This window comes from Echinops telfairi, unplaced genomic scaffold (genome assembly GCF_000313985.2).
Source record: "Echinops telfairi isolate 266 unplaced genomic scaffold, ASM31398v2 ScPeMD7_7427;HRSCAF=8465, whole genome shotgun sequence".
In the NCBI taxonomy this organism is placed as follows: Eukaryota; Metazoa; Chordata; class Mammalia; order Afrosoricida; family Tenrecidae; genus Echinops; species Echinops telfairi.
The window spans coordinates 4,777,020-4,803,006 of NW_022111327.1; the positions used below are offsets into that span (position 1 = coordinate 4,777,020).

Here is a 25,987-nt window from a genome sequence, read left to right on the forward strand (position 1 = left end):
TGTACAAATGCGCTTTACACAATTGATGTGTGTATGGATTGTGATAAGAGTTGTATGAGCCCCTAATAAAATGATTAAAAAAATAAAATAAAAACTGGTATAAAATGGCAACGAGCAATTTTGGTTTCTTAGGCTTTCTTTGTTGTGAATTGTGTAATCTCTTGTGAACAGATCAGAATAGCAACCCACCCATGAGATTCTTTTGGCAGTGCTACCCGAATACAAGGACAAAAGCTATTGCTGTCTGCATGGAGCTGCGACCCTGTGGTGTGGCGTCTGGGTTATATATGGATCTATTGGCAGGCTCGGTAGCGACCGTCTGCTTAGGGAGCAGGTGACTAGAAAGGCCTTTTTGATGGGAGGCCTTTGTGACTTGACCCAGTGCTTCCCTGTCATTTCCATCCTGCTGCAGTCTTTGCTTTTACTTTATATCCCGAGTTGTAGAGAGCAGTCAGCTTCCAGATACCTTCATCATCAAAGTGAAGGATACTTAGGAAGGTTTGGGCTTGGACTTCCAGAGGTAACACCTTTGTTTTCCTTGGAACTTTGTACTTAAAGCAGCAGAGAGGTAAGAGTTATAAAAAATGATTTTTTCAACCATTTTTTCTCCTAAAAAGACTGGAACTGGGAGAAACAAAAAGAACAACCCAAAGAATACCAGCGAATCCTCCAGTGCTTCTTAGATAGAAAAGACCGTTGCTACTCTATCCATCAAATGGGTAAGGCTGTACCTGAGCACCTTTAATCTGCTTCTTCTTGTCCTCTGCCTTCTTTGTGGCTCCAAGAAGTCATCGACCTGCTATGGAAAATAATAGTAATAATAATTTGTGGCTTGCTGGAAGATCTTTGGCTAACATGTTTATTTTTTCCCTCCCACATAAAAACAGCACAAATGGGTGTAGGAGAAGGGAAATCAATTGGTGAATGGTTTGGACCAAATACAGTTGCACAGGTGTTAAAGTAAGTATAACAGTCTGCTGTCTGCCTTTTTCCGTCTCCTCTACTTCCCTCCCTTGCCAGCTCATTCTCTCATCAGCCTCAGTCTTTTTACAATCCCATCAAGCCATCCTCCCACTAAGCTACCAAACAGCTGTATCATTTTGCTCAACCAGTTCTTCTTTAAAGAAAAAGAGAACACTTATGGTCTTACCCCATTAGCCCAAGGTCATAATGGGTTCCAAGCCAGTTCTTTGAAATACTTACAAGGTGGCCCTCTGCCTGAAGGTCTCAGAGTTGTATTAATTTGCACCAGAAATCAATTCAGTATCTCACCTTATAAATGACTGCTCACTTCCCAGGAAGCTGGTCACTTTGAAGTCAGAGTTCATACTAAGAGGTGGAGGCTGAGCCAGCCTAGGCCAGAAATGGATTCTACCCCCCCCCACACACACACACATAGTACTTATTTTTTTAATGATTCACTTAGTCAACATTGACTGAATCCTTCCACTTTGCTGAGCAAATAGAAATCAAGGAGACTCTTCAGTAGAATGCTCTGGAGATGTATGTGTGAGAGTAGTAGGATAGATTGAGTACTGGATTTTCAAGGTGCTCATGGCCTCCTATAGGAGAAGGGAGGCTTGGCAAGCAGCATGCCACCTTTGAGCACATTCCAGGCACCCTGCTGTGACCCTTTGCAGTTAACCTGGCACATTCCAGAAATCACCTCCCACAAGCAGAGTGAGGTGGAGTAGCCAAGAGCAGCGTTTTGAACGTGAATTGGGTAAGTGGCATCCGCACCTTCGCTCCTGGGCCAAACCGCCTGTGGTCCACTCTCTTTCTTGACAGGCTGTCACAGGAAGAAAACTCCAAGAGGACAGAGATTGCATTTGCCTAGTCACATCCGTAACACTAGCACATAACACTACTCCTCTCTCTCTCTCTCTCTCTCTCTCACACACACACACACACACACACACACACACAACAAAGCCCCACAACCAAACAAACTCACTAGCATCGAGTTCATTCTGACTCATGGGTAACACTGCCTCTGTGTGGGTTTCTGAGACTAATTTTTTATGTGAGTAGAAAGCCAAGTCCTTCTCCCTCAGAGTTGCTGGTGGTTTCAAACTGTTGACCTTACAGATAGAAGCCCAATGCTTAATCATTATGTCATCAGGGCTCCCACTTATAAGGGCTCAATAAAACTTTGGCGAATGAGCGAACATGGTAGCCAGAATCTGGGAGCAGATGTTGGGATTCGAAGAGTGAAGCCCTTGGGACGGCTGTGATGTAGCATGCTGCAATCCGTGGGCAGTCTGTCTGCAGCATTCTTGCAGGAACGACAGAGCGTTTCCAACTTGGGAAGTATTTGAGTTGTTGGGATTGTACTGTGACCCCCTGGGATTTTTCTCCTTGTCCGCGTTATCTTTATTAATGAGTGACAAAGATGAGACAGGCTGGTCTTGTAAATATTCACGGTCTCGGAACCCCTACGGAGCAGTTCTCTTCTGAGTCGTAATCCGCTTGATGGTAGTGCGTTGGGGTTTGGGACTGTATTCATCTATATTATGGCAGCGAGGTCGGTTTGCCTTATAAACAGTGCTCCAGCATGTTAATTTGCGGCTCTTACTATTCTCAGATCATCACTTGCAGATGTTTTATGATTTATAAAGATACTCATAAAAGGGCAATTAATAATGGGAAACAATTTTTAATAAAGGTGGTCAACTTACGCCAGAACCAACTTAGGACAGTTTTTATCACGAGGCCCTGTTGAAAGTTCCTCACACATTCACTGCCACAGAGTCGATTCAGACCCATGGCAGCCCTATCGGACAGCGTAGAACTGGGTTTCCCAGCCTGTAACTCTTACGGGAGCAGGAAGCCTCCTCTTTTCCCGCAGAGTGGCTGGTGGGTTCCAACCACGGATAGTGCAGGGAGCCACCCAGTGTATCGCCCTGGACTCCACCAGGGTTCCTTAGCGTAGGTTAGGACTGTCGGTACTCTAGGCTGTTTTAAAGTGTATGATTCTCTGACTCTCTTAATGTAAAGCAAAAGGATTTATTGAAAGCTCAAGAATCTTCAAATAGGAAATCATTGACTTCCTGTCTGGGGAGCCCATGAATCCAAGGGACAGCTGTTTCTATGGGGATAAATAAAGGCCAGATTCGAGAATTACCAGTAATGAATATTCTGCTTGCCTGGCTACTATCCATTCCTTTGAATGACTATATTAGGCAAGTCATATAAGCATTTTTTCTGCATCTACTTTCAGCCACATTTTTCCTGAGGGCGACCTGCCCTCTTTATTTACCCACCAATAATCATGGTCACCTTCTCAGGACCAGAAGCATAACCCAAGGCAAAATGGAGTCTGAGTCAGCCATTTCAGTGCAATCAAACACCCCCAATTGTGAAGTGCACAGAGTCCACATTCTCTGAGAACATCTTGCACAATGAGCTGTGAAAATGATCTGCATCTCCCAAACCCCTACTTAGAACACACTGCGGACAACGTGCCGAAACTTTCTGTCTGGCTCACCACAGGGCAGACATTCCTTAGTTACAGGCTTGGGTCTGTGTCTAGGTTCACAGCCTGTATATGTGACGCAGAGCTTAGAAGGGCAAGAGACTACAGCCTGGAGCATCCATTTGACTTAGGTCAAGTGTCCTGGAATTTGGATTCCTTGGCAATACAAAGTACAGATGGGACACCGTTGCCTTTATTAGCCCATCTGCAATACACTAGCATGCTTGGGAGATGTATCCATGCAAGGGGTGCAGTCTGGGTTTTCTGAGTACCCAACTACAACCTGGATCTCGGGTCTACTTTTTTCTCTGAGACTGCTTTCTTGCTTTTGTAAGTCGTGCCTTTGGGCATCATGGCTAAGTAAGAATCAGGCAGCGTTGGAGAAAACACTGTAGGCACCCAGGATCAAAAGTGTCAGAGTAAAGCCCCACACCTGGCTTGGGTTTTAAATGGCACCTCTCACTATTTGCTTCTTTAAAGAGTTTGAGGTTCTAAATCATGAACAAATGGAAGCATGCATATTTTTAGGAGTTGAAGTTAAGCGGGTTAAGATTAATCATGATCAGCCCTTTGGGGCATGGGGAAAGAAAAGGCATTCAAATGAACGACATAAAAGAGTCATGGTAAGGAATGCCTGCCGGGGGAATACACTGGTTTGGGAGAGAATGTATTTTGGCCTTGGTCCAAAGTGGCACTGGCCTTTTCACAAGAATCCCCGCAGTAGCCTTTTCCAGCCTTGGAAACTATGAGGCAGCTCTCCTCTATCCTACAGGGTTGCAATGAATTGGAATCAATTTGATGGCAATGGGATTTTTATACACATACATGCACATATTTATCCCATGTCCTCGGGACATGTTATTAGGAGAGATCAGGAGTCCTGGGAGAAGGACATCATGCACGGTAGAGTAGAGGGACAGCAAAGAAAAGGCAGGCCTTGCACGAGATGAATGGACAGCGTAGCTGCAGCAGTGGACTCAAGCAGAGGACGGTGCACGACCGGGAGGGTTTCCCTATTGTACATAAGGTCGCTATGAGTCAGAACCAACAACAACAAATACATATGAAGTTTATGAAAAAAAATCCATTATCTTGTAATTCCATTCCTCCATGAACTTGGTGAAGCTCCCTTGCGTGTATAGGAGCCCTGGCGGCGTAGTGGTTATGCGTTGGGCTGTAATCCACACGATCAGCAGTTCAAAACCACATGGGGCTTTCTGGTCCCGTAAAGAGTTACAGTCTCAGAAACTCACAGGGACAAGTACTACCCTGTCCTATAGGGTTGCTCTGAGTCAACATTGACTCAATGGCAGTGATATATATATTTAACTGTTGCTGGAAGTAACCCGGAGCATACACCAATTGCACAATTGCTGCAAGTAGGACTCAGTGAGATTAATTGCATCCTTTGAGCTGTACAGCCATTGCGACTGTTCTTTTCTGAGGCGTTCCTTCCCCATTGACCTAGCTTACTAAGCTTCCTACCCAACCTTCTGCGGCGCTGTGGTCAACTTGACCCCTTATAGATAACCCCCAGAAAGAACACAATGTTCAAGGCATGCATCCTTTACTAATTATTAAATGGGAAAAACATTTTTAAGGGAGACTAATCTTAAAAATATCTATCTTTTTAACGTGGTGAACCAGAATGTCTTTTTTTTTTTTTAAGAGAAGAAAACATCTGGGGAGTAAATGCAGTCCTAACCCTTCTCTTTCATTCAATCGGAGGAATGTCCTTTGGTGAGGTAGACTTGGCATTTCACAAAGCAGAGCAGTCTCCTTCTCAAGGTTCAGGTCCAGGGACCATGACCTTCTCCAGGTCCCAGAGCAAGGGGTGTCCCAGAGCTCTGTCAAAGGAGCCAGAGCTGATGTGAACACGCCGAACCCCTCTGCGACTCAGCCTTTAGTGCTTTGGGGAAGACTGGGCCTCAATTTTTCCTTCTTCTGGCTGCTGTCTCCATCTTTCCCCCATCGTGACTTCGTTGTATGTTGCTTTGCAGAAAACTGGCGTTATTTGACGATTGGAATTCCTTGGCTGTTTATGTTTCCATGGATAACACGGTGGTGATTGAAGATATCAGTGAGTCTCAAGGCTGTTTCATTTTCTTGGCTGGCGGGTGATGAGTTTCTTCCTCACCCTCAGAAAGCAGGCGAGCTCTAGAGAGTCTTTCTGGTCTGTCCCACCAGGGCGCTAAGCTTAAGGGAACACAACCAGCCAACCAAACCAGTTGCCACCTACTCCTTATGTGTGTTTCAGAGTAGAACCGCACTCCATCAAGGGTTTCTCTGGCTTTCCCCTTTTGGAATAAGGTTGCCAGGCCTTTCTTCTGAGGTGCCTCCAGGTGGGTTCAAACCACCAACCGTATGGTTAGTAAGTAGCCTAGCCAGTAAGCATTTGCACCACTCAGGGACTCTTTAAGGGGACACGGGGCTCTGGTGAATCATTCCTGGCCTATTTCTTGTTTTGTTTTCCTCCTTTGGGCTTTCTGAGAGAAAGCCAAGAGAGTGGCCTTGCTTCTCTTCCACATGGGCTCAGCCATGTTCCCTCAGGAGTTGCAGAGTGAGAACTATTCGGCGCAGCCGCCTCTAGGTCTTTTATGCAGTCTCATGAGTCAGAATGTCAGGAAGAGAACTTTTTGTTTTGAGCCTTACTCACAATTGGGCTCCCTGCCACGGGGTTAGAGAAACTTAAAGATACAGTCCTCTCTCAAAGGCCCTTGGAGACTAGCTGAGGAATGAGAGCTTCTCCCGGAGCCCTTAATGCCTGACTAAAGGAGGCAAGTGTTCAGTGATGACTGAGGACTGGAGGCTTGGCTTGGGCTTCCTAGAAGAGATGGGGAGATCTCCTCCCCACTCAGCAGTGGGGAGGGCATTCCAGGCAGGGCATGGTATGTGATGTCCAAACTCCCCCCCCCCCTTAGGATCGCCTTTGGCATCTCTCCTAGAGCTGCAGACCCTTTATTTATCCAGTTCTCCTGTCTTCTGTTTCTAGAGAAAATGTGTTGTGTCTTTCCCACGAGTGGCGCCACAGCTGCCGAGAGCCCCCTCGAGCCCTCGGATGTGTCCAGCCAGAGTAAGAGCACCTCTGCCTGCTGCCCAGCCTGGAAGCCCCTGCTGCTCATTGTACCCCTTCGGCTGGGCATCAACCAAATCAACCCTGTCTATGTTGACGCCTTCAAAGTAAGTTGCTCACCGCCCCCAGTCCGTCGCTCGCTGTCCATCACACCTCCATGTGTGCAGAGAGATCCGTGAGCAGCAGTCCACAAGTGAGTTGAGAATCTCGCACTCTCTTTTCTCTAGGAGTGTTTTAAGATGCCACAGTCTTTAGGGGCATTAGGAGGAAAACCAAATAACGCCTATTATTTCATAGGATTCTTAGGTAAGAAAACAAGATGTGACAAGTAAGTCATTGGGCGCCAGGGGAGAGGGTGTGTATGTGTATGTGTGTGAAGGCTTGCCTGGGAGCCCAGGCTTTCCCATGAGTGGGCTCCCCTTAGCCCAGGGTTGCTGGGGCCTTGGGTCAGCCCGTTCTGTCTCTAACCTGATCTAAGGAGAGTAACACTTTTGCATGCCTGATGGAACGCAGATCCCCTCTCAATGGCTCTGCTTCCTTGCTTCTTGATCAGATGGTTCCCGGGCTGCTTCTCCGTTGGATCAAGGCCACACTGTTGGCCCAGCACATCTGTCTTCTGCCTGCAGTTGTGCTCCTGTGGCCAGCTGCCATCCCCTGGCTCGCCTGGCCCAAGTAGTCGGGTCAGCTGGTTTGTTGTGGCCAAGTACAAATTAGAGGAGGCAAAGGCTAGGTATCCCTCTCCTCAGGAAGGATACCCCTTAAAACCACTGACTTCCTAAGGTGGAGCTTTGCCTTTGCTGCGTGCTATTTTGGGACATCCAACCACTGACTCACCAGCCACAGCCTGAGACCTACCTTTCAGGGCCCTGGCCTGTGAGCAGTGGGAGAAAGGTGGGGTTGTCTTCTCCCATGAAGAGTTAGCGTCTTCATACTGGATCAGTTGACCTCCCACTTGACCCAACCTGAAATTTCCTAGGTGCAAGTATTGCTTGCTTGTTCCATGACAAACATTTCTTCTCTGGCCTTTTAAATGCTGATGGTGGTCTTTTCTTTCTTACTCATGATGTGTATTTTTATCATTGTATTCTTATTTTATGTTTATCACTTTGAAAAAAAAGTTTTCATCTCAGAAACCTACAGGGGCAGTTATACCCTGTCCTGTAGGGTCATGGTTACACATTGGGCCGCTAACCACCTGGTCAGAACTTTGAAACCACTAGTCAGTCTGCAGGGGAAAGATGAGGCTTTCTACCCCTGTAAAGAGATACAGTCTCAGCAAAACACAGGGCCAGTGCTACCCTGTCCGAGAGGGTCGCTATGGGTCAGAATGGACTCACTGGCAATGAGTTTGTATAGGATCGCTGTGAGTCTGATTGACTGGGTGCCAGTGAGGTTATTCCCGTGCCTCTCCAAGGTTCAAAGGACAGTGATCTCTCTGGCATCCTAGGAAAATGCAGATTCACTCGGTCAGGGGAGGGGCCGGAGATGCGGCCTTTCTTCGGAGGCGGTGCCCATCCTGCTGATCCACAGGCTGCATTTACAGTCCCTCCCACCTAGAGATCTAGTTAGTGCTGGATGCAGGAGTGAGGGAATGAGAGAGCCCGGGAAAGGCAGTCGACCGGGATGAAAATGCCTGAGTCTGCTCCTGAAGGACATGATAAGCATAGCTTGGTTGAGAGTGAGGGAGAGCTAGAGTCAGGCCAGCAGCGGGTGGGGGTGGGGTGGCGCTAAGGGGGAGGTGCAGGGTGTAGGATGATTGGCTCTGTCACCTTGGAGCTAAGGGTCCCCCCTTCCCTATGGCTAGCTGTGCTACTGTAGAAACCTTATGGCCATCCAGTCAGCAATGGCTCAGAGGGACCATACAGACAGGGTAGAACTTCCTCTGTGGGTTTCCAAGGCTGTACATCGTAAGGAGCTGAAAGCATCGTCGGTCTCCTTCAGAGCAGCTGGTGGGTTCGAACTGCTGACCTTGAAGTTAGCAACCCCACATGTCCATTATGTCACCAGAGCACCTTCAGCTGTGCTCACTACAGGAAAGGGTATTAACCTTGGTCCGGTTCAGATTCCTTTTTATGTGAAAAGGGCTAACACCTGAATCAGTGTGGTCCTCTCAGTAGAGCGCTCAGCAAAGAGCCAGGCAGATTTATGATACGCACTGGATAAAAGGCAGCTCCTTCCTGCCTGACCGCGACGTTTCCTTTGCTTACTTGCTCTTCCTGCCTTTAGTGTTGTGTGAAGGGGAGGCACAGTGTTTCCACACCAGCTATCGCTGTACTCTGTAATGCTGCCCTCTATTGGGCAATTACGAGAGCTGCAGTTGAATGGACAGATCTGGAGAACAGTGAGGCTTTTCTTTCCCTCAGTTTTTGTTAATGTTAAGAGCCCTGGAACTGGTTGTGATGAAACGCCGCCTATTCCCGCGCCATCCTCACACTTGTTCTGTAGGAGCCAGTTGTTGCAGCCACTGTGTCCATCCATCTCCTTGAGGGTCTTCCTCTTTTTTAGCTCACCTTCTACTTTACACGCAGGATGTCCTTCTCCAGCGACTGATTTCTCTTGACATGTTCAAAGCATGTGAAACAAAGTCTTGCCATCCATGTCTCTAAGGAGAATTCTGTCTGTACCTCTTTCCAAGACAGATTCTTTGGCCTTCTGGCAGTCCATGGTGCCTTGAATCTTCTTCCCCAGCACCATCACTCAAATGCACCAATTCTTCTTCGGTCTTCCTTATTCAGTGTCCCACTTTCCCTGGCATATGAGGCGATTGGAAATGCCATGGGTTGGGGGCAGGTGCACCCTAGTCCTCCAAGTAACATCCCTGTTCACAACACTTTTAAGAGGGCTTGTGCAGTGGACTTACCCAGTGCAGTGCGCCGTTCGATCTCTGGCCTGCTGCTTCCATGAGCACTGACTGTGGAGCCAGGCAAGATGAAATCCCTGGCAACTTCCCTCTTTTCGCCGTTTATCATGATGTCACCTACTGGTCCATTGGGGGAGGCTTTTGAGTTTCTTTCCATTGAGTTGTTTTTAACCACTTCCCAGTCCCCCTTGCTTGCAGCAAGTATGGCTGTGTCATCCGCCTACTGCAGGTTGTTCACAATGCCACATTCTTCTCCATAAAATTCAGCTTCTCTGGTGATTGCTCAGCATACAGATTGAACAAGGATGGTGAGAAGATTCAACCCTGATGCACACAGCTTTCATTACTTATTTTTTTAAAGTTTTTTCACCTTTCATTATTTTAATCCACACTGTATGCCCTTGTTCTATTCGCATAACTGCCTTTTTATTCATTTGCAGGCTCCGCAGGAGCACAATGAAGCCTTCTGGAATTCCTGTTCTTACCACTATTCATAGTTTGTTATGCTCCACACAGTCGAATCCCTTGCCATAGTCAATGAAACAAATAAACATCTCTCTGCTTTGAGCCAAGAGCCATTTGAAAGCAGCAGTAATATCCCTTATTCCACGCTCTCATCTGAATCCAGCCTGAACCTCTGTCAAAGTACTGCCACAATCATTGTTGGATGATCTTCAGTAAAATTTTACTTGCCTATGATATTAATGATATTGTTCTTCATTTGCGTGCTCTTTTGAGTCACCTTGCTTTGGAATGGGTACAAATATGATGGATCTCTTCTAGTCAGTTGGCCAAGAGCTGTCTCCTAAATTTCCTGGCATAGACGAGTGAGTGCTTCCAGTGCTTCATCAGCTTGTTGAAACACATCAAATGGTATCGCATCAATTCCTGGAGCCTTGTTGTTGGCTAAAGCTCTCCTTGCAGCTTGAATTTTTTCCTGCAGTACCATTGGTTCTTGCTCATATGCACCTCTTGAAATAGTTGAATGTCAATTTGTTCTTTTTGGTACAGTGACTTGTCTATTCTTTCCATCGTCTTTGGATGCTTTCTGCATCGTTCAATATTTTGCCCATAGAATCTCTCAGTACTGCAACTTGTGGCTTGAATGTTTTCTTAAGTTCTTTCCCTTTAAGATATGCTCAGGGTGGTGTTCTTGTGGGTTTTCTAACTATAGGTCTCAGCACATTTCATTATAATTGACTTTGCCTTTTCCAGCTGCCCTTTGAAAGTTTCTGTGCAGCTTTTGGATGTCATCATTTCTCTCATTTGCCTTAACCGCTCTACATTTAAGAACATGTTTCGGAGTCTCTTCTGACATTTACTTTGATGTTTTCTTTCTTTCCTGTCTTTTTCATGACTTCTTTGCTTTCTTCATGAATATTGTTCTTAATGTCCTCCCACAGCTCATCAGATTTCTGTCAGTCATGTTCAGTGTGTCCAATCTGTTCTTGAGATTTCTTGAAATTCAGATGGGATAGACTCAAGGTCATCATTTGTCTCTCGTGGACTTGCTTTAATTTTCTTCCACTTAAACCTGAACTTACATCTGAGCAGTAGATGGTCTGTTCCACAGTCAGTCCTGGCCTACTCTTAGCTACTGATGTGGACCTTCTCTATCGTCTCTTCCTGTGGATGCAGTCCATTTGATTTCTGTGTGGTCCATCTAGCGATGGACTGTGTGGTCCACATGTATAGTCACCGTTTGCATTGTTGAAAAATGGTATTTGCGATGAAGAAGTCCTTGGTCTTGCAGAATTCTCTCATGCATGGCTTCAGCTTTGGTTCTGTCACCAAGGCCATTATTTCCAACTATCGTTCTTTCCTCTTTGTTTCCAACTTTTGCATTCCAATTGCCAATAGCGATCAATGCATCTCGATGGCATGTTGGATCAATTCCCGACTGAAGTTGTTGGCAGAATTCTTGTATTTCTTCATCATGAGCTTTGGCGGTTGGTGCATAAATTTGAATAATATTTGTATTGATTGGATTTCCTGGAAGGCAGACAGATGTCAGCCTCACACATTGTACAAAGCATTATACTTCAAGGTAGATCCTGAAATAGTGAGTGGTGTGTGTCATTTCCTGGACTCCCTGATTCCACCATCTAGAGGGAATGCGTGAAGCTGGCATAGCCCAATTTCTTGAAGTTGCTGTATTTGGGGGGAAAGGGAGGCTGCTTCTGTGATGTCTGATTTAAAGAGGGGTGGGCCAATCCTCAGTTATTTAATAAATTTCCCAAGATGGAGGTTCACATAGTACTCATTTCCCCAATAATGTTTGTAAATCCTCTGAGCACCCTTAACCCGTGACCCTTCAAAGTCTCTCCGAGGCCCCCGTTGGTTGTGACTTACTCCGTTACTGTGTGAGGTTGAGTGGTCCAGACTGACCGGCTGTCTGAAGGAATGAGAGCGGCTATTTACCAAAGACAGGTCTCTTGTTCTGGGAACTCTGCAAAGTACCTCTGTGACAATGGTGGTCCTTGATGCCCACCAGCCCGGCTGTGAGGTAGAGACTATTCTTTCGATGTTTCAGCCAGTAAAACTAAGGTGAAGAGAGGTTCCTTCCAGACAGAAGGTAACGACCCCAGGCTTCAGTCCCAGTTTGGCCAGCTACTCTGCAACAGAACGAGGAGGGATGAGCAGAGTCACAGTTTCAGAAACTGTCCTGTAAACCTGTCACTACGAGTCAGAATCAACTCGATGACAGTGACTTTTGGAGCCTAGCTCACATTAAGGAACCTTGGTCGTGCTGTAGGGACCCTGGTGACATAATGGATTACCCGTTGAGCTGCTAATCTCAAGGTCGGCAGTTCAAATCACCAACCTTCTGCAGGAGGATGATGAGGCCTTGTAGTCCTGTAAAGACCTACAGTCTTGGAAACCCACAGGGACAGCTCTACCCTGTCTTATAGGGTCGCTCTGAGTTGTAAACGACCTCATGGCAGGGAGAGTGGTTTTGAGTTTGGGTTGCGCTGTTGGGAAAGCGATAGAACACAAAGTCAGTGGTTCAAACCCACCAGCTGATCCTCGGGAGAAGATGAGGATAAAAAGCCTATTCTGATTCAATGGTAGTGAATTGGGCCTGTCACACATAACTCCCTTCGGGCCTTCCCATCTGGGGAGAAGCTGGGAAAAGTTTTTTGTGGTCGTTAGGCGCTGTCCAGTCAGTTGTACATTGGGTGGCCTTGAGGCAAAAGAGAGAGAGAACCTCAAGGAGATGGACCAACACAATGGCTGCATGAATGGGCTCAAGCACAACAGCAGTTGTCGGGATGGGGCCGGCCAGGGCAGTGTTTCCTTCCAATGCACATAGAGTTGCTGTGAGTCAGACCCAGCTCAGTAGTTTGTACACTCAGTAGTAGTTGTAACACCAACTGCATCTCTTCAAATACTCTCAGAAACAGGAAAACCCAACTGCTACCCAGTCCATTTCAACACATAGCAACCCTCTGGGACAGAGCTAAAGTGCCCCTGTGGGTTTCTCAGACTGCAGCTGTTTACAGGAGTAGAAAGCCTTTTCCCATTAGCAGCTGCTGGCTTTGAATGGTTGTCCTTGGGGGTTAGCGGCCCAACACATAACTCACTAAGCCACCAGCGCTCCTTAGAAACAGGGTAGTCTACGAAACTCCAGTACATACACATACCCTATACCTTTGGGAAAAGGACCTTGCTAGAGTCGGAAAAGATAATGCTATTCTTCCCAAGCACCTTAACGTGTACACCCTAGCCGATGGCTTGTTTTGAATCCTGCTTTACTTTCCATTCTTGTTTACAACTTCCTGGTTCTCCTACCCTTCGGTGGTCTTAGGTAGGCTACGATCTTCTGAATAACTTGGCAGTTGCTCTGTGTTGTGACTGGAGGGCCTTTTGATATAGTCCATCCCACCCATCTCTCTGGGCACAGGGCCTTCTCTTACAAGAGGATGTGGTCTAGGGGAAATGTACCTTGACTTATGTAATGCAAGTCTTGCTGGGTCGTGGATTTCTATATACTGTGGGACATGTATCTGTAAGGGAATGCTTGTAAGCAAGATACTCAGATGTCTACCTTGTAAGTGCCTTTTAAAGAGGTGACATATTCTGGGTCTTATAATCCCTATGGGGTAAATGGGTTCAATGACCCAAATTTACAGAGAAATAAAGACAGAGACTGAGTTTACCCCATGAGTGGTTTACCCCAGGTCTATGAGAGAGAAAAGTGAAGCTTCTCATCGAATTCGAGGAACAGTAGCACTTAGCTATGCCCAATATCATCTTAAGAATCCCCGGTTGTGCTGTCTAGCCGTAAGGTTGGCTACCAGCCACTCCACAGGAGAACAATGAGGCTGTCTGCTCCTATAAAGTCTCAAAAACCCTATATAGGGTCGCTCTGGAGAGCCCTGGTGGCACAGCGGGTTATGTGGTGGGTTGCTAGCCACAGGTTCAAACCCATCAGCCGCACCCATCCAGATAGATGTACAGCCTCGGGGACCCACAGGAGCAGTCCTACTCTGTCCACAAGGCCGCTATGAGTGGGAATCTGCTGGATGGTAATAATGGGCTAGGGTTTTAGGAGGTTTTCCTACTCCATCCTCTGTCCAGGGTAGACCTTCTTGATTGCCGGGCATGATCTAGGACACAGAAACTCAGATGGGTCCCAGGCCTAGACAGTAAGGTTAGGATGCAGACTTTGAAAGCCTCTGATGAGCACTAGGTCCTTCCAGCTATCAGATAAAACTAGAAATTATATTACCCCAGACTCTTCCAAGTACTTAGGGCATGATTCAGATAGGCCTTTGCAATTTAAGAATGCCCAGCTTCTCTCTCATCTGTAAAGGGTCAGTCATCTAAAAGCGAGCTTTCCCTGTGGGGTAGATCAGTCCTCCTGTTTATGTGACAAAGGCATTGTTTTCCGAGAGGAAGTACTAACCTGCTGAAACAATGACTAATTTGGCAGCTGATCAAGACCAGCTGTCAGCTCGTTGATATCTGTTGCAGCGTTAACCTTCATTCTGTCTGGGTAACATTTCTTTTCCAGGCCAAGGTCATTTGCTTGGCCAGAAGTGCTCTCTGACCACACACCTCTGAGAACCAGTGGGCTCGGGACAGGTGCTTGCTAGTGGTACAAGAGGGACAGAGCTCCGTAAAAGAGTCGGGCCTTGGGGCCTCGGGATTCGATCTGCTCCCTCTTTGCAGCTGCTGCTCACAGAGCCTGCCATGTCATTTGTGGTTGCTCATGCCCACTGTTTCCCAAGGCTGTCACTTTCCATTTGGGGACCTGATCTTGGAGGAGCTGTAAACCCTAAGGCAAGTCTTCTCATTGGATGATCGGCTTCCTTCAAGCATGCTCACTCGGGCTTCAGGCTTTCTCTCATCCCATCCTCATCGTCACCCAGGGAGGGCTTAGGAAACCCCAAGTGCCTTCTTCCGAGGGCAGCAGTGGTGCCGGAACCAGTGGTTCCTGGGACAGTGACGTATGTCTCATCTCAAACAGGTGATGAGCTCATCTTCTTGGACCCTCATAGCACCCAGACCTTTGTGGACATGGAGGAGAATGGACTGGTTGATGACAAGACTTTCCATTGCCTGCAAGCCCCGCAGCGAATGAACATCCTGAACCTGGATCCTTCCGTAGCATTGGTGGGTACTGAAGGTTGGGTGGGCCAAGAGGCCCCTATTACAGATAGGTTCATGAGTTCTCCACCTTGCCGGGTAGGGTAGCAAAGAGTATGGATTTTACCACCTTGTGTGAGAGGTAGTGCCATGTATTGGTAAGAGTAGTGCCATGTATTGGTAAGCAACGGACTTGTGAACCACACTGCTTGAGTTGGGCACTCAGGCTCGGTTCCCTGTTCGCTATGGCCTTAGCGGGAGCCAGCGCACCTGTCGGAGCGCTGATCTTCTCACCTTGACAAAGGAGACTCGTACTGATCCCTTCCTGGTAGGGTTGTCAGGAGGCTGCTGTGAGAGATGACGTGTACAAAGCACTCAGCACAGTGCCTGGCACACAGTGCCCACACTGTAGGTGATAGCTATGATTTGTATTTGTATTTCTCTCCCCTTTTGCGCCTTCTGGCCCTATAATTCTGGCCACCTGGGCACATGGAAGAAGGTAGCGCTTAGCCAGAGAGGGATAAAGGGCCAGCCCCTACCCCTGGCGGGTCATGCCACCTTCTCCATCCACACCACACGAGGAAGTTTTGGGGCTTTATTTAGGCCTGAAAGTGTGTGTGTTGCCTGCACGCATTGAAGGGCAACCTCTGCGAAGGAGCCCGTGGTTCTGAGGCCCGCCTCCTTTGCTTTTTCTGATTGAACGCAACGGCTGGAGCACAAGTAGCTGAGAGCAAGTGGAGCCCTCCTTTTGGGTTGGACCATGATTTCACTAACATCAGCTTGTTTGGGGAGCTGTGGTTGTGTAGTGGGTTACGTGCTGGGTTGTTAACCTTGGGGACAGTGGTTTGAAACCGCCAGCCGCTCCTCAGGAGAAAGATGAGGCTTTCTACGTCCATAGTTAGTCTCAGAACCCACAAGAGGCAGTTGGACCCTACCTAAATGGCTGCTCTGAGTCGGGTTAGAGTTAGACTCAAAGGCAGTGAGTTTGAGGACGGAGAAGGAAGCTGGGTGTTTGCTTGATTCCAAGAGCTAATTTCCGTAAGGTCCAAGCCACCGTAGTAAGTGGTGCCTCCGGCTACAAGTACTACTTTGTTTCTGATTGCTGGCTTATGCCGCGCGTCTATCTGTGTACCGACTGCAAAGGAGTTAACCTCACGCTTTGGAGACTGACCTTAAAGTTACTCCACCTCAAAACATGAGAGGAGAGGGGCAGGGAGGAAGAGAGACAGAGAGGGAAAGAAACGAGGAAAACGGGAGATGGAGGGAGAGAGGCAGAGAGAAAATGAGAGCGAGCAAGCAAGGAAGATAGAGACAGAGAAACAGAGGGCAAGGGGTATTTGAATGCACACACGCGCACAAGAGAGAGCCTATGCACACATGCGCAGTACATTGCGTAAATGAGGTGATGAGCTAGGAGAAAAGCCCAGCTAATCTTCCTCCCAATCTGTGGGAAGACACCCCCCCCCCACGAAAAGAGTGGCCTACATCCTATTTCTAAGCCCACAGCCCCCATCTTCTAATACAGCGGCTCTCAACCTGAGGTTTGCGACCCCTTTGGGGGTCGAACGACACAGGGGTCGCCTAAAGACCATCGGAAAGCACATATTTCCCATGGCTTTAGGAACCGAGACACCGCTCCTCCAGGCAGGTCCGCCCACATGCAGTTACGCCCATACAGGAGTACCCGGCGGGAAGACTGTTACCCATGCTACACCATGCTTCAAGACAAAATTTCATTTATTTGTCATTAGACATAAATATGTCACAATATATAATTGCATACTGTTTTGTGCTGAACTACTCTGCTTTAATTATATTCAATCTGTAGCAATGAAAATATATCCTGCCTATCAGATATTTACATGACGATTCATAACAGTAGCGAAATAACAGTGATGAAGTAGTAACGAAAGTAATTTGATGGTTGGGGCTCCCCCCACCACATGAGGAGCGGTATGAAAGCGTCCAGGCCTTAGGATGGTGGAGAACCACTGCTCTAAGACAAAGCTTGGTACCTGGGGCCGATTCTAAGTCGTGTTTTTTGCTTCCCCTCTCAAGGGATTTTTCTGCAAAGAAGAAAAGGACTTCGATAACTGGTGTCGCCTTGTTCAGAAGGTAACGGTCGGTACTCGTCTAATGAAGTTGCTTTTCAGATCGTTTTTTCATAACAGCACAGACTTGGGGGGGGGGGGGGAATGAAGGCAGCAAAAACACCTCTGAGAGCCAGGGGCCTTTTGCCTAACTTGGGGGGGAACCAGAGTAAAATATGCCTGACATAGGCTCAGGATGCCAAGCAAGCACTATTCTTAACTGCTTACTGCTTTATTTGATGAAGCTAACGAGTGAGTTGATGTATTGCGTCATACAATAATCAACTGATTATCTACTCATTTAACCTGAAAGATGCTAAATGCCCTTCAGCTCCGCACTTTGCATAGAAATCCACTCGACGACAGTGTTTAGGGTCCATACATCCTTACTCTGTTTCCAACACTGAGGTGATTGAAGACAACGGTACAGCTTATCTCTTCATGTGGAGGCCCATTTACAGCCTAATACATCTGCTCATGGTTTTGAGACTTGCTTATTTAGTAACTATCTACTTTAGGTTATGCGTTGGGCTGCTAACTACCAGGTCAGCAGTTTGAAACCACCAACTGCTCTGCAGGAGAAAGATGAGGCTTTCTACTCTCATTGAAGAATTACAGTCTTGCAAACCCATGGGGGCAGTAAAACCCTGTCCTATAGGGTCACTATGACTTGGAATCAACTCCATAGCTTTGTGTATGTGTTAAGCGAATATCTAAGTGGTACAATTGGTTAGGTACTGGGCTATTGGAAATCAACTCCATGGCGGTTAGTGATTGAGACTAGCTAAAAAGTTAATGGTTCCAAGCCATCTGAAGGCCTGCTGATCTGCTTCTGAAAGATCACAGCTTTGAACACCCTGAGAGCCAGTTCCGCTCCACACACTTGCAGTCACTATGAGTCACAATCGACTCAGTGGTAACAACAACACAGACACAGGACCTCTTATAGGAAACACCATTTGCATCAATCCTTCTACATACAAAAGCTCGTTATTATTATTTCCCTTTTGCATCTTATTGTGTACATAGACCTCATTTCTCTGACTCACCAATCGCTGTGTCTGCCTCCCTCAGTGTCAGCCTCTAGCATGTGCCTACTATGTGGAGGAGATTGATACATGTTTATTGAAAGAATGAAGGGAGAGCAGAGAGAGTAGTGTGCAAAGCCAGGGATAAGGGAGCGGGTAGGAAACCTGATGTAAAGCAAAGGGAATGCAGAGGTTGGAGCCCCTTGTAAGTGTGAGGAGGGATGACTTGTCTTCACAAGTGGACAAATCATACGTCCATCCCCCGTTGGACCCCGAAGCTCCAACGAATCATCAGCTGAGAGTGAATTGAGAATTCTTGTCTCGAATGCAGGGGGATTTTATTGTGTTACAATTAAAGTTAGAGAATTTTCTGATAAGACTATGCCACTTAAATGAGAACCTATCCCGTAAACGGGGAACTAAAATTGTGAAACTATGCGGAACCTGGAAAACAAAACAAAACAAACAAAAAACATCTCTTGGGTCAGGTTCACTTTAGTTAGCTAACATTTCCTGTGGATCACCACTTCCAGAATATCTGCCCCCTAACTTGACCTGGGCCTGTACACACAGCCTGAACCTCACAGTGGAGCATGGGTAATGACTACTGATTGTCCATCAGCTGCTCCCTCCATTGCCCTTATTTCTGGATTCACGGTATCTAGAATTGATGGTCCAAGAAGGAGAGAAGCTGTGCTTCCTAGGCCTTTGTTTTTAACCTTTCAACAGCTAGACCGTTTTCTGAGGCTTTAGGATCACAGATGGCCAATTGGATAGAGGTTACCACACAGAACTATAGTAACTCTCCAGTGCTTTCAACTGTTTCTGTGTCTCCTCAGGAAATCCTAAAGGAGAATTTAAGGATGTTTGAACTAGTTCAGAAGCATCCATCACACTGGCCGCCCTTTGTACCGCCAGCCAAGCCAGACGTGACAACCACTGGGGCAGGTAAGCCGTTGTTCACGGCCAATTGTGGCTTCAGCTTTCCATGGAAAATTCCATTTCTCCTCTGCTCGACTGGCCAACGAGTGCTGTTTCTGAGTATTGTAATCTTCTGGTGAACTGATACTTAGCAATTTAAAAACATGATAATACGGGGAAAGAGGCTATGTGCTAAAGGTCTATGCAAAATCATAATGATGAAGATTCTTTCCCCCATGGTCTGGCTCAGAGTAACAAACCAGTGGCCATAAGGTATCTCAAAGGTTTTAGAGAACTTCAGCCTCAGCATTGTGGCAAGGAGAATGTGACGAGTTCTCAATTTTTGGATTCTTTATGGAGGATTTGTAACACTTAGCGGTATCCCTAACACATTTTCCTCCAGACATGTTCTTCTTCAGTGAAGTCATTGAAAACATTACAGTCCTAAGCTTCAGCCGGCCTCACTTTTTTCCCCCTTCTCCCTTCTGTATTTGGATAGAATTCATCGATTCTACTGAACACCTAGATGAGTTTGACCTGGAGGAAGATTTTGAGATTCTGAGCGTCTAGAATCATGGGAACTGAACTTGGAGCTCTGTCTTTCATCTGGCACCATATGAACATGAACTCATTACAGAAAACGTTTCCAGTCAGCAAGTGCCTGATATGCCAATAGCATACAAATTGGTAGCAATCATGGCTGAGCCAATCAACCTTTTTCAGGAAGAAAGAAACAACCCCAACCCAGCGATAGCCCTTCCCCAGAGCGTATGAGCATGCCGTAGTTGGGGAGACCAGGAGCAGAGAAACTAAAGAGGCTCCCCAGCTTGTCTTCATGTGGCTAAAAGTCTCCAGTAACTGGAAGGAGGAAGCAGACGTCTTAATAGAGACGGCAGTTCACATCTTGCTTCAAACACTAGCAAATGAGATAGTTCCTCCGGTTCCTTCACCTACTCAGGTGTGGCTTCTTTGGGGCTAAAAACTATGAAGCAATCGGTTCACTTGGTCAAATAATTTATTGAACTAATCAGGAAGAGAGAAAAAAAGATTGTTCGATGTATTTTTAAAAAACAACAATTTATATCCAAAAAGAGTGTCCAAGGAAGTGCGTCAAATTGTACATTTCTGATCCCCTTCCTCTTTGGAGGCGCCTTACGGAGACGGGAGGCCTGGTGGTCGAGGGGACGATGGGTTGGGCTACTGACTGCCCCGTCAGCAGTTTCAAGCTACCAGTTGCTACTTGGGAGAAAGATGAAGGTTTCTACTCCCGGACAGAGCTATAGTCTCTGAAACCCAGAGGCAGTTCTGCCCTGTCCTAGAGGGTTGCTATGAGTTGGAATCGATTTGATGGCAGTGCATTTAGGGGTTTTTTTTGGCTTAACTAATTGATGGGTCACTGTCGCTATCCTTTCTGAAACTTTTGTCAGCTATCACCCTGCCCTTCAATCAAACCATGATTGCTGAAATCAGGGGTGAGTCAACTTTTTCTGTAAAGGGTAAGATCATTTCTATTGTAAGCTTTGCAGGCCAAGTGGCTTCTGTCACTAGGACTCGACTCTGCTGTTCTAGTGCACACGTGGTCATAGGCAATATGCACGCAAACGAGCGTGGCCATCATCCAATCAAACTTTATTTACAAAAAGAGGTGGTGGGCTGGGTTGAGCCTGCTGGTTGTAACATTGCCAATCACTGACTTAAAGAGTTGATTTGTTTTGTTTGAGCAATTGAAAATAAACCATGTTTGAATTCGACTTCATGTTGTTTGCCAACTGCATTTCGAAGACGGATTCATGAGGTGGCATTTTCTCCATACATTCAATATAATTCCAAACCATTTCAGAACTAGCAGCACAGTCAGCGTTAGAACACTTATCCAACAAATTTGCTTTGCCAACCACTCTTCTGCACAGTTACACCTCAAGTCCTAGTAATGGCTTCCTGTTGTCTTTACCTAGCTTGCTTAGGAATTTCACCTCCACCTCAGCCAACTCCCAAGGAAGCTAGCAACTAGGGTCTAGAACGTTAGAGCATTTGGTCCAGTATAATCCTTGTTTTTTCTTTTTCGCAAGAAGTAATACATTCCAGGGGTTCAGAATTCAAAATATATAAAACGGTATTCAGTGAAATGTCTCTCCCACCGCCTAGTTGCCTTCCCTGAAAGCTCCCAGTGTTATTATCCCTTTCCTGTTTATCCTTCCGGAGGATATAATTTGTATTACTAACCTTTAGGTAAGGAGTGCTAGTGATACAACAATTATGCGCATACCTAGCCACTGCCTGGGGGAAGGATCTGGCATTCTGCTCCTGGCAAGATTACAGGCAATCTCCTATGAGGTAGTTCCTCCTCTGTCACATGGTGGCGCTAGGAGTCAGAATCAACTGGCAAACTTATTGCATCACCCAGAGAGCTTCTAGAATTTACACGCTTGCACACGCATACAAACAGAGCCCTGGTGGTTCAGTGAGTTAAGTGTTGGGCTGCAAACCCACAGGGTCCGCAGTTCAAATCCATTGACCCCTCTATGGGAGAAAGATGAGGCTGTCTGCTTGTGTAAAGTTTTACAGTGTAGGGAACCCCAAGGAGCAGTTTTATTCTATCCTATCTGATTGTTAGACATTGGAATCAACTTGTTGGCAGTGGGGTTGAGTTTTCGGTATTTGGTTACACACACACACACACACACACACACACACACACACACACACGTGAGGGAGCTTCAGAAATGTTGTGGGAAAATGACATTATCTTTTCACTCCAGTTTCCCACAAACAATTTGAAGTCCCCTCATATAGATATATGAAGTAAACCTAAAAAATATATGTGTAACTTATATCTGATTTGAGTGACTAATTTTCTTTTTTACTTGCTTTATCTGTGAGTGATCCTGAGGTGACAGACATATGGGGAACTCTTTTCTTGAACTCTAGCATGTGATGGGGAAAGGTAAGTGGTGAGCTTATCTTGAAGCAAGATTCTGTAACCGTTTCAATCACCATTGAACTTGTTGTCTGCCTCAATCTTTTATTACAGAACTTGGCTTGTAGTAATCAGGACCACTTAGGCTCTGAAGGGGACCCGGGAGTTGTGTTCGAGATGAGCTGTAGAAAAACGTTCATCAAAGAATGTCAAGAGCGTCAAATGATCAGGTTTAATGCCTTTTATTTGCTATGTACAAGACGGGCAGCATACTTGTGACGTAACGTTCATTCCCACTATGATGGTTATGCTCTGTCTGTGTTGACATAATGGACAGAGTACGCAAGGAAACAGAAACACCTGGAAGGAGTTGCCTCCTGTCAACCAAACAAGGAGTCTTCTGGGAATCTGGTAATTAAAGAAAATGGATCAAACAAATGCTCCCCAAACAGAACACAATACACTTTATAGCCAACTCAGCCTGGCTTTCCGTCTGCGAGCTCCTAAGGGGAAGAGTAAGCTTGATTTTGACAGAAGTTTCAAAATGCATGCCAAGGGTTTAACAGAGTCCTGTGAAACAGCATTTGGATAGAAGCCTTTAATGGAGTGTCTCTACCAGCCTCAGGCTGCAGAGGAATCCAAACCGTGGAGCTTCCCTTTGCCACAATACATATGCACATTGAGATGGCCTTTGGGATACACTGGGACTGCTGAGAAATTGGGATAAGGAATTGCCTTTTTTTGTTCCTGGAGTCCAAGGGAAAATTCACACCTCCTTCTGCACCCCCTTCTTGAGTTCCGGCCCCAGGAAAAAGAACTGTGATTCTCATTTCTTTTGCAAGAGCCTGGCAGTATTTGTGGTGTCCTCTGCCCTGCTGTGGACCAGGCCAAGTTCTCTCTGTCTCTGGCGGGGGAGAGAGCCAGCCCAGAGGAAGTCATTTGTGTGGGGCCATCTGAAGTTAATGAGCGCTTCTCGGTTGTTGGCCAGCCTTCAGTCTTCCCTAAGCAATATGGGACGAGCAACAGACTCACTCACTCACCTCCCTCGCTCCCTCCCTCCCTCCCTCACTCTGGCAGGAGTCTCAGCTCATCCCAGGCTACTGGCAGGCACCTCAATTTAGTTCTCTTGCCTGCCTAGACACAGTGGGCTTCCTTGAAGGGTTGGGGCTCAACCTAGGTAGCTTTGAATGATCCCTGAATGTGTTTTTGTTTTTGTTTTGTTTGCATGTAGAAACACTGGTTTAAGTAAATAATGTGTGGCGATGTTTGGACATGAAGACAGCTCACAAGCGAGTTTGGAAGAGATTTCTGACCCCATAAGTCTTTCTGAGGTTGCCCTTGAAAAGGTGTGCAAACATCCCGATCGCCAGAGCACCAAGTGGAAAGAAAGGGCTCCTGGATTGGGTCCAAGCCCAGGTGAGACTCCACAGTAAAACTTGACCGATGGACCAAACAAAGGATCTTCCTTCTTCAGAGTATTCAGGTTGGCGAGGTGACCGCTGTGAGGGGGAGGGGAGGGCAAAGGGCAGAAGGGCAGGTGCTGCCTTACAGATTTTTCATGCACACCTGGCAGCGGCTGACCCGAGTGTGGAGCTGTCCGGCTTTCAGGGTCTCAGGCACGGGCCCCTCCCCAAATGGCTGCCTCTGCTCCACTGCTGTCAGCCAGAAGCTGTACTTGTTGGCAAAGTAGTGACAGGTACCCCGGGCGCCATTGCACTCGATGAAGGGAGTGGCCCGGAAGTCTTGGAGGCAGGAGCCAGGGGAGACCAGGGATTGGCCTCCGCCCTCGGCCCCCGCAGCAGTGTGCTGAAACAGAGAGGAGGGGGGCGGGGTTGTGACCTGTGTGTGCCTGCCAGGCAGAGGCTGCCCTGGGCAAACAATTAGTAAGCACTGGTTCCTGGGTTCAGTTCCAGCATTTAGCCTAAGGGAGAATACACACACACACACACACACACACACACACACACACACACACACACACATACATCCATATATATATGGATATAAAATATATATATATATTTTTTTTAATTAAAAAATCATTTTATTGGGGGCTCTTCCAGCCCATAACAATCCATACATCATTTATATCAAGCATATTTGAGCATATGTTGCCATCATTATTTTCTAAACATTTACTTTCTATTTGAGCCCTTGCTATCAGTTCCTCTTTTTTCCCCTTCCCTCCCCTGCTCCCACCCTCATGACCCCTTGATAAATGATTATTGTTTTCATATCTGATACCGCCCCCACGTTTCTGTGGTTCGTCTTAGTGAAGTGTTTGCCCTTCTTTCCTGGTCTCGGAGGCATACAGAAAAGAATGGTAGGAGCGGTGCTTCTGCTACATTGGGGTAAACTGCCCAATTCACAGACAGAGCCAAACCAGGAAATGCTGAACTCCATGGTATGGGGTGAATTGTAGCCTCCCAAATGCCATGTTCGTGACACACATATCCCTGCCCCAGTACCTCAGAGAGCCCTGATTTGGAAATAGAGCTTTTTTGTGTGGACATAATCAAGTTAAGATAAGTTCCTCTTTAAGGTCAGGGATGATGTGGGCCCATCCAGTGCGGGTACCCTTACAAAACAGACGGAACGATGGAGGCAGGCCCCCGGGAAGGAGGCCTGCGACTACAGAGGCAGAGAGTGAAGTGATGCCTCGCGAAGCCAAGGAAGCCAGCAGGTGCCAGCAACTTGACTAGGCGGCCTGGTCCTGTGCTTCTGAGCCGTCCCGTTGGTAGAGCTTTGTGACAGCAGCCACAGGAAACACGGACGCCCCAGGTAGGCCCACTAATGTGTGGAAACCTGAAGCTTTGATACGTTCAAAGACACTTCCTCATTGTTAAACTCAGGCCTTTGTATCCATAGTCAGAAAGTGCTGCTCTTAGGATTCAAGGCCATTATCCTTGGACTTGGCAAAGCAGTCCTGGAGAGGCAGCATACTTTCGTTAGTGGGTGTGTGCTGGTCAATGTTATGTGTTAACTTTGGCTAGGCTATGATTATCAGTGGTTTGGTAGGAGGTTTGTCATCTGATGTGAGCAGCCAATCTGTGGAAGGGGAATTTCCTTGGGGGTGGGGCCTACCGCTTGCATAGAAATCAGGTGGGGATTGTTCAGCTTGTGGGCCATATAAGCGCCGCAGAATCGTCAAGACCAGTTAACATCACACACTTCACCCAAGAGAAACAGTTCCAGCAATCACATTCGGGGGCGAGGTAATGAACTGTTTGACCAGTGTGGCCCATGAATAATGTTATAAATATCCAAATGGCCCTTGGCAGGAAAAAAGAGGTCCATCACTTCTGAATTGTAAATGAATGTTCTGGCAAACCTTCCACACTTTCTGTGGATCCCGCAATCTTTTCATGTTCTGACATCTCTGGGGGAGAAAGAGGAGGCTTTCTACTCCCATAAAGAGTTACAGTCCCAGAACCCCACAGGGGCAGTTCGACCCTGTCCTATAAGGTCGCTATGAGTCTGCATGGACTTCATGGCAGCAAGTTTGGTTTGATTTCCTTTTCTAAGGAGCTCTGGTGGTTTAGATGTTGGGCTGCTACCTGCAAGGTCGGTGGTTCAAACCCACCAACCACTCTAAGGGAGAAGGCTGACGCTGGCTGCTCCAGTACAGATTTACAGACTCAGAAACCCTATGAATGGGATTAGACTCAACGGCAGTGGGTATTCGTTTGAGTCTTTTCTTTCTGGTGGCTCCCTGTACCCCTTGCCTGTGGCAGACCTCCTGTTGTGGGGGACCACTCCCTCCACACCCTGCACATGGCTGTCAATGTATTGGCCCCCATAGCAGTGCTCATATCTATTTCCTGGCCCAATCCCAAGTTCCCCCACATTCTTGACAGGGCCCGATGTCTCCCTGGGCTTACAGATGTTCAAAACTCTCTTAGCAAAGCAACACCACACTCCTGCCCACAGTCTTCCCGCCACATGGAAAGGCAGTGAAAATTCCAACCAGACCATCGAAACACTGTGCTCCAGAGAGTGTTCGAGGCCCTGTGTGGGGACAGCCTCTCCCT

At 47.0% G+C, this 25,987-nt stretch overlaps 2 protein-coding genes across 6 annotated transcripts in view; one reads left to right on the forward strand and one right to left on the reverse strand.

Moving 5' to 3' along the window:
* ATG4A (autophagy related 4A cysteine peptidase) overlaps positions 1-20,073 on the forward strand; it is a 70,999-nt gene extending 50,926 nt beyond the window's left edge. The window contains exons 5-13 of one of the 2 annotated variants that reach the window (XM_004710038.2): positions 618-719; positions 888-960; positions 5,476-5,555; positions 6,468-6,655; positions 6,776-6,854; positions 14,882-15,027; positions 17,059-17,115; positions 18,958-19,066; positions 19,539-20,073. In XM_004710038.2, the coding sequence (XP_004710095.2) occupies positions 618-719; positions 888-960; positions 5,476-5,555; positions 6,468-6,655; positions 6,776-6,854; positions 14,882-15,027; positions 17,059-17,115; positions 18,958-19,066; positions 19,539-19,609 (905 nt within the window). In that variant the 3' untranslated portion in view covers positions 19,610-20,073. The remainder of the gene's footprint in view (positions 1-617; positions 720-887; positions 961-5,475; positions 5,556-6,467; positions 6,656-6,775; positions 6,855-14,881; positions 15,028-17,058; positions 17,116-18,957; positions 19,067-19,538) is intronic. The other variant, XM_045298537.1, reaches the window with a different exon arrangement.
* The window catches only part of COL4A6 (collagen type IV alpha 6 chain), a 426,646-nt gene that overhangs the window by 2,531 nt on the left and 398,128 nt on the right, over positions 1-25,987 (reverse strand). For 2 of the 4 annotated variants that reach the window (XM_045298533.1, XM_045298532.1), the window contains one exon: positions 22,183-23,762. In XM_045298533.1, the coding sequence (XP_045154468.1) occupies positions 23,502-23,762 (261 nt within the window). In that variant the 3' untranslated portion in view covers positions 22,183-23,501. Of the gene's footprint in view, positions 1-731; positions 800-22,182; positions 23,763-25,186; positions 25,336-25,987 lie in introns of those variants that run through there. The other 2 variants (XM_045298535.1, XM_045298534.1) reach the window with 2 other exon arrangements.